Genomic DNA, 8,303 nt, shown 5'->3' with positions numbered 1-8,303 from the left:
CTAGGAATCACAGAAACATCTTATAAGTAATGGGATCTAAAAGTTAATTAAGGGTTTTTACTGTTAGAACCCTGACCAACCAAAGCCCATGCGGCCACAGTCGATAATGATATCAGGCCAAGATCAAAATTTACCCCAGACAAGGAGGAAGGGAAGGCCAAAGAAGAAGCCTTAGAGGTAGGAACGCCATGTCCCTGTTTGACTCAGACCTATTCCTCGACAATACAAGCCCATTCCTCTGCCAGGCAGGCCTATTCTTCCTCAGTATCCTACTCCTCACCAAATTTTAACAACTCTAGACCACGCCTTTTTAACAAATCCTCCTGGCGACGAAATCACTGCAACTTGCTGATCTTCTCTGCCATCTTTTCTTGTAGACAGACCAGTTCATCCTCTGCATCCTTACATTCCTGCTCTAGACAAGTATGGGCCCAGGAAACATGGTCAAGAGTATTTATCTCCAGGACGTCACAGCGTTTTCGATTCCAACGAATACAGTGGTTACAGACTCCAAAACCAGTAGACAAAAAGCAATCTTCTTCGGAAGCATCACAGTTGGAACAAAGAAGGATGGGTTGACCATGAGTTTCAATATAATCGACGTGAGTATGGTGTTTCTACCATTAATTAGAACAAACACTTGACTTTTATACCTTCCCAGATATGGTTTCTATGCAATGAACATAGAAATAAAGGAGGAAGAAGATGCATACCTTTTTTTATCTTTAAGGGCAAAGATTCAGAGGGGAGGGGTATAATGTTACAAACCACCCATAAGGGACCCTTATCAGATTATGAGGGATGGAGCATAGGCAACCTATCACAGTTAAACTCCGGATTAATATGCTAAGATGTAACATATCACAACATATCGCAACATATCGCAACACATCACAACACATCGCAACACATCGCAACATATTGCAACACATTGTAGCACATCGCAACAAACCTCAGGGTGGAAGGAAAGGAAGGAGTAACTATATAACCACGGATATTTCCTATATATCTAATCACTCTTTCCATAGCTCTTTAATTATCAATCTAAGACTATTCTTTCAAATATAGTGAGAAGACTCCAAGCCTCTCTGACAAACAGAACATACTTAACCATTTAACCTACTATTGATATTGTTACCTTCAAATCAAGAAAACCCCGGATTAGCCAATCCAGCAACGACTATACCTCTCTGAGGCATAGGTTCGTCACACGAAGATCGAATCATTGAAGCAGGGAAGGCCGCCACCAACGGCAATCTTAGAGCAGATTGAACAAGAATTAAACACATTAATCAACAGGTTTTCCAAGCCACCAACAAACATACCTAATCCAGCCTAACATGATTCGGCAGCTAGCTAACATTGATTCCCCGGTAATCGATCCGCAATCGCCCCTTTAAATAAGACTTTGATTTCACAAATTCTTTTCTCCTATTACGTCCATCAACACTCTGCCACCATTAGACCTACCAAGCAAAGTAATCATCAACTTGACATGTCATCCACCCTCCTGCAAGCTGGCACACCTAACAAGCCAGGAAAGCCCCTAAAGATGATAAGCACCGCTAATCAGCCAACCACAACGTCGACCGGCCACTCGTCCGCAAAGACAACGTGGCAACCCGAAACCCTATCGCCTTCGTCTACGAATCTGAATTGGAACCACGAACCAAGAACGGCGAGTGAGGAATTGCTTCAATTCCGTCGTAACGATGCCACTGGTATTGAATCCGGCGTTAGAGCACTAGGAAAGCTGTACCGCAAGCACCCAGAGTACAGTCTTGCGAGGGACATCATTGAGTGGACTCTCTTCCTCGAGGACCTAATGGCAAGTCTCTTATCGACAATCACCTCGTCCGAGACACTAATCGATGTAGAACTCCGAGCCGGAGACACAGGATCGATTCCTTCAGCATCTGATTCAAGTTACCACTTTGCTTGACTACGACGATAACGACGAGCACTACCTCACCGAACTTACGATCGACAAGCTAATAAATCGATGGAGAAATAATATAAAACAGCGGCAAGAAGAACAAGCTGATCAGGAGGGATGCCTTCATCAGCTTGCACTGGCTGGCAAGGTTTTTGAAGCCGCCGGGGCCCGTCGTGATGTCCTTTAGAGGCTGGTTGCCTTCCCATCCGTCTCCCATTGCTAGTAAGCAGGTCTCTTTCAGGAGAGTTGGGAAGGGTGTTGACTGTGTGTCTGCTATCTTGACCGACCTGTCTTATCTACAGGTGATAGAGTTCGAGATTTACAAGAGAAGGATGCATGCAGATATACCGTCGCTTGGCGAGAAAGAGAACGACATTTGGCCGTTCTTTTGTTGGCGATTTCAGTTTGAGCTATCCCCGGCGCTTATCGAATATCTGGGATCGACTAAAGGACGACAGAAATTACTGGAGAAGTCAAGAGAAGGCCTGCAGAAGGAACATGATGTCGTGCGATGCACTCTATTTATTAACTATGCTGTGGGTATTTCTAAGCCTGAAGTGAGCCTAGTCTGATATTGTATCTATGCGGGTCTTTACTCTAGACCTTCTTGTAATCTCGATGCTGTTCCCTAATCGCACATTTCCAAGTCGGCGAAGCACGTATTCATATAGTATTCCACTTGATGACCTGATAATGGTACCTGCGGAAGCACCTGGATTCGGCTGCCAAGTAGAGCAGGAGGCTGAACCAGTTTGAGCTGGTCGAATGGCTAGCTGTAAAAGCGCGGAGTAGCGCTGTAGATATGGTCAGGCCCAACTGGGACTACTCACCAACACCCAACTTCCTGCGCATCCCAGATTACGTTTAGTACCTTTACTATGACCTAAGCACATTTGCTACATCTTCGCTCCCCTATATCATCGAATCGGAGTAAGTGCATAGTGTCGCGTAGGGCTCCCATTCCGGTAACTAGCTGGACGAGGGTATCTAGTACGCACTTCGCTCCTGAATTGAGGCCATGATTTTCCGAGCGGAGCTGTAATAGCAAGCGGTCACTTCGTGCCGGCATCAGCACCAACACCAGCACCAGCATCAGTACCACGTAATCATTTCCTGCCTTCCATTTATCCAAGGTCATGATTTCTTCCCCCACCAACTTACAACCTTCCGCCTCCATCCTACAGCAACTTTCTATTCCGCAGACTAGCTGTTGTTTTCGAATTTCGAAATTAATTGTCCCACAAACCCGGCAGCAATGGAGGACGAGACCCAGAAAAAATCCCATCGTTATATTGCGCTTCACCCATCCCCTAGTGATCTCTTTTTACTTTTCCGTCTCGTACGCCATCGCGGCGTGTCTTCCAAGTCCACCTTCTACCTCCTCTGTCTACACCTCGCTTCTTTTTTCCTCGACGGTATCTTTATGATCGTTGAGATCGTCTTATGGCGATGCTGGCCGTCGGAGTATGCTGCTGCCGGTTTACTGTTTTGCATCCTCATATTTGGTATCCAGCTACGAACATTGAGCAGGGATTCTTACGTGGCGCGCTATCCTTTCTACGGCTCGTGGGCAATTGCGTTCCTTTACGACCTCGCGAGCGCTGTGTCACTATTTGTCACCGGGAATGCTGCCTCGAGTCGTAGCCCACCTCTACCGAGCCATACACCGTCCTCTCTCCTTCAATTAAAGGCTTGCATCGCGATAGTCCGATACGTGATTATCCTAGGTCCTATCCTTACCCCCTTCGTTCGTAAGAGTAGCGATAGAGACTTCGATGACGAACAGGCACCCCTCCTTTCCACCACAGATGCTGGATCGCCACACGACGACGAGAACTTCTTGAACAGAGCAAAGAGGTTCTCCATTCTATACCCCTACCTCTGGCCCGTCAGGGACCGTATGTTGTACCTCCGAATCGGGCTGACGGGTCTCTGTCTATTACTGAACGTTGGGGTTGTTTTCCTGTCGGGCCGTCAGTTTGGCGTCGTAGTGGATTCCCTCGATGGAAGTTCGGGGAAGAACCCGTGGATTCAGATGGCTCTTCTCTTTCTTTATCAATACTTGCTGTCGCCCGCTGGCATCAGTTTAGTAAGAGGAAGAGCTTGGAAGTCAGTAGAGCGCTCATCGAGGGGCGAGTATACATAGGGGTGGATGTTACGGAGGAATTACGCAATATAAGGTTCCTTCACGAATAATGCAGCAGATAAAAACGAAATACAAGCGCTCTCGCCACTATATCGTCTATAACTAGTAAACTAAACCTTTTACCACTGGTTCCGCGAGGTGTAGCGATCCCCTGGCGAGCAAACCAACCTTAAGAGACCAGATCTGGGACTTAGGTGAGGAATTATATATATATCCCTTCTAGGCCTATTTTCCGGCTTATTCTCCTTGCTGCCCTCTATCCTCCTTTGTGGCTATGCATACCCAACCGTTACTTTCCTTCTCCAATTTTTCCGTCATCTTGGCCGAAGCCCAAAGCCTATCTACCAGAGCAGGTCTAGAACGGCTTGAGAAAAGGTTGGCGAGTGAAAGTGCAGACAATTGCGTACCTGTCGCGACCGTTCACTTAGATATTTCCATTTCCAATCCTGTGCTCGAGGTCGTCGTAGAGATCCAGATCCAGAACGGCCCTAGCTCGAGCCTCGGAACCAGCGAGGCGGCCGCACTTAATACCCTTCGTTCGGGGAGCGGCTCCAGATTAGCCGACAAGGGAGTCTAGGAGGATAAGCCCTTGACTACTTCTTACACAGCACACGCAATACACCCCAAAGTTACGTTATATTACACATCATTTTACTAAATATTATTAATCTTCTTACCATAAACATATCTTATTTTTGAAAATGCTCCCTTTCTATTATTTTTATCCGAGCAACAGCACCCTTAAATAAAATAACGCCAGCTACGATCGAGGTGTCCAAGAAGCACTCCGTAAATAATCTATAAATAAATAAAGAGAGTAATCTATAATTAGCATAACTCCTTGTGAAAGTTTCACAAACGACAAAAGATGGGCTCGAAATGGAGGAGCAGCCGTACGGATAACTTGAGGGCCAAGTTTAGAACTTGTGTCGGAAAGGGGATATGTTTCAGGACAAGTTATTTTTAATATATTTATATTTATATTCAGGAAAGAAATTAGCTTTTTAAATTGCGGTACCATATTATCCTTAACGGTGCTATGCGTAGGTACAAATTGATATGAAGGACCTAGATCCGGAACGGAATATCCATTTCGGGGCCAACAGGTGCGTAAAAAACATCAAGATCCTATTTTAGGGCCAGATAAATAAGTCATAAGTTTAGAATTTTTTAATATAGAGAGGATGGCTTACGAGCCGGCTATTACTAGACGGTTGTATAGGGTATGTTCTTCGATATGGCTCCCATTCGATAAAGCAACCGAGAATGTCGATTGGCTAGAGAGCAGTACAGGAAAAAATTATTTAGGCATATTGGTGAGTACTTATGCGATCATTGGGGCCCTTACTTCCCTAATAGTTTTCAGCTTAAACACTAGGAATTACAGTCGAGCCCGCTGAAGTTCACTTGGTGCCCCGTACTCGTGATCCATACGCCTGGAACATCCTTCCGGAAAAGAATGAGGTACTCGCAAAAATATTTGCCAAAAACCTAAGCGAACATTCTATTAGCGCCTACCGAATGATCTGCGAAGAGGTCGGTAATTCCTTTGAGGCGGTAGGCAAGACCATGCCGTCTTCTTTGACGGCTATAGATAATATCACTACGGTACCGGACTTCAGATTCTAGACGCCTTATATGAGCCCCTTCTAATTGCCCCAGGTTTCGCAGCATATAAGCTTCGGTACTATCATCGGTCAACTCAAGGAAGAAAACGTTAGTCTTTCTGCCGAACTGAGCAAATAGATAAATAAAACAGAAAAAGAATCAGCACAGCGACAACTTGCGGCTAATGAGGTAGACCGCTTGCTACGGCGCCAGCAAGAGTACGAAGACGAAGCTCGGCGTCGCATGGATGTTGCTACTCGCTTATTCCAGGGTAGCCTGACGAAATCCATGGTCCAGCTAGATCAGATAATTCCTATGTTGGTGGATCTTAAAAGGGATATAAGTGTTACTTCAGCAGAAATAAGTACCGAATTAAACGGGCATATAATTTATTAAAAGACATTATTTTACCTGCACTATGCTTTATTTTAACTTAATATTGGATCGCCTGTATGTTGGCTCGTAACAATAAAGTCTTCTCGTTCTAATTTCATCTTGCCCGAAAAAAGGACCTGCATACCTTTCGTTTAAGTAATGGGTTTGTCACTTCTCTTGACCTTTTTTTCGTCATCATTTTGTTCTTATTAAAATGTGCTTCGTTTCCCTATTGACGATGTTACGCCTCTCGAACTGTTACCGAACCTCCATCAAATTGCCTTAAGAGATCCCTAAGATGGAGGTCTTAGAATGATACGTGGTTACCTGTGGAAATATTGTAGTCTTATCCATTATTACTTATATTGGCTTCCTTATCGCCATCACTCTTCATACCTACACAAGGCCATGCCTCCACAGATATCTTGTTTACCCGCGGCTTCTTCGGTCCCTTGGCAGTTCCGACAGAACTACTACCCTTCATCTTCTAGTCCTCCTGGCTTTTCTACTAGCCAACGTTCTCGCCCTGTCCCTTGACGTAGGCGACCTATCCAGGTTTATTCGTAGGTCCGGACTTATGTCTATTATTAATCTAATACCGCTGTTCCTAGGAGGTTGCATGAATGTTATAGCAGATTGCTGCGGGATTAGCCTGAGGACGTATGCGAGAATACATCGATCGCTCGGTCGGGTCGCGATCCTCGAAGGCTTGATCCACGTCGCGGTTGCTATATTAAACCATCTACCAAACTTAGAGCACGTGGCGGACAGGGCAGCCCTCGCGGTAAGTATCCTTAAGCAGACGAGATGGAAGACACTTACAGTCTCAGGCGACGGCTATCTTCTTAGTTATCCTATTCTCCGGTCTTCTATGGCAGCGCTGGTACGAGGCATTTTTCTATCTACATTTTCTCCTCGGCTCGGGTGCCGTTGCCGTCATCTATCTCCATAGTCCCGCCCCTCTCTTCGCATTGCCGACGCGCTACTTATTTACCGCTGTCTGTCTTCAAATCGCTTCCGGGATGTTACGCTGTTCCCACATCCTCTACCAAAACGTTCGATATCGTCGCCCCCTAGGTCGGGCATCCATACGGACAATTAAGTTCTGGCATCCTCCTACACGAAGTCGGTCGGATGACGCGGCCAGCCTTTGCGAAACGGATCTCCCCGTGCCAGATGTTGTCCACGTACATGTCCGACTTCCCAGGAAGTGGAAGCCTCGCGCGGGTCAGTATATCTACCTCTCCGTGCCTGGTGCGAGTCGTACCTCTTTTGCGTAGCTACATCCGTTTTACGTTGCTTGGCGGCATCGGGACCGCGGCAACGACTATGCCGTCCTCATCGTCCAGAAGCAGGGGGGCTTCAGCAGACGCCTATTCTCACGCCGTGGTAATGATGTAGACAGCGCTTCGGATATGATGGCACTGGTAGAGGGCCTGTACGGAAAGGAGCTCCGCCTCGATCTATACGGCACCATGCTTCTGTTCGCGACAGGTATAGGGATAGCAAGCCAGCTACCCTACGTCGAGCACCTGCTGACGGGATACCAAAATTGCGAGGTTAAAACCCAAAGGATAGCGCTGTTCTGGGAAGTCGAGTCCGAAAGTAAGTATTGCGACGCGGGAGATAGTGGCTAGGCTGAGTACTTTTTTTTTGGCTAAGCGGCATATTAGTCTAGATAGCTTGGGTTGCGGATAGAATGTAAATGCTATTGAAAAGTGATACCGATTGGGTTCGTTTTTCTTTGCCGGATACCTTTAAACACGAACGGCTAAGCTTGGTTTAGGTCTTTGATATCTGTATTTTTATCTTGGGAGATTTCCTATCGCTGGTAGAAACAAGCCGAGGAGATTTCAAAAAGCTTGGCGAGCGTATCAGTATTAGATACGACGCTTTACTTGTGAAAAAAGTCCTTCACTAAGAGCTACAACAGTGGAAAGGACAAACTGTAATATCCTATATGTCTTATAAAATAACACCTGCTTGTTCTCGAGTTGCTTATGGTATAATAGTTTGCACGAATGTCAAAACGAGCGGCAGAATCTGCGAAGTGGTTCGGAATATGGCCGACGATAACATCTCCGTTAAGGTGTTGGATTTTCAGCCTCCTAATAACGCCTGTTGGGCGAAAAGCATTATAACTATATAAAATGTGGTTATCTTGGACCTGGTTACGTATTATGGATAACCGAATTAGTTAGTTGAGATATCCTTATGTGATAAATCTATATTTCGGTA

At 45.8% G+C, this 8,303-nt stretch overlaps 3 protein-coding genes across 3 annotated transcripts; 2 read left to right on the top strand and 1 right to left on the bottom strand.

Moving 5' to 3' along the window:
* F4822DRAFT_423015 (uncharacterized protein) lies at positions 1-583 on the bottom strand (the record flags this gene model as incomplete). The annotated part of the gene is made up of 3 exons (XM_051459933.1): positions 1-306; positions 340-458; positions 497-583. The coding sequence occupies 3 exons, from the start codon at positions 581-583 to the stop codon at positions 270-272; spliced, it is 243 nt and encodes an 80-aa protein (XP_051308383.1). The 3' UTR covers positions 1-269.
* A 2,608-nt stretch (positions 584-3,191) lies between these two features.
* Positions 3,192-4,082, top strand: F4822DRAFT_435285 (uncharacterized protein; the record flags this gene model as incomplete). Its single annotated transcript, XM_051462145.1, has 1 exon — positions 3,192-4,082. One exon carries the CDS (start codon positions 3,192-3,194, stop codon positions 4,080-4,082), a length of 891 nt encoding a protein of 296 aa, XP_051308382.1.
* A 2,560-nt stretch (positions 4,083-6,642) lies between these two features.
* Positions 6,643-7,702, top strand: F4822DRAFT_435284 (uncharacterized protein; the record flags this gene model as incomplete). Its single annotated transcript, XM_051462144.1, has 3 exons — positions 6,643-6,849; positions 6,896-7,252; positions 7,346-7,702. The coding sequence occupies 3 exons, from the start codon at positions 6,643-6,645 to the stop codon at positions 7,700-7,702; spliced, it is 921 nt and encodes a 306-aa protein (XP_051308381.1).
* Positions 7,703-8,303: the final 601 nt, after the last annotated feature.

This window comes from Hypoxylon trugodes (genome assembly GCF_022578975.1).
Source record: "Hypoxylon trugodes strain CBS 135444 unplaced genomic scaffold F4822scaffold_14, whole genome shotgun sequence".
NCBI lineage: Eukaryota > Fungi > Ascomycota > Sordariomycetes > Xylariales > Hypoxylaceae > Hypoxylon > Hypoxylon trugodes.
Note: the sequence above shows the minus strand (reverse complement) of the source record. Positions and strands in the feature narration are given on the sequence as shown.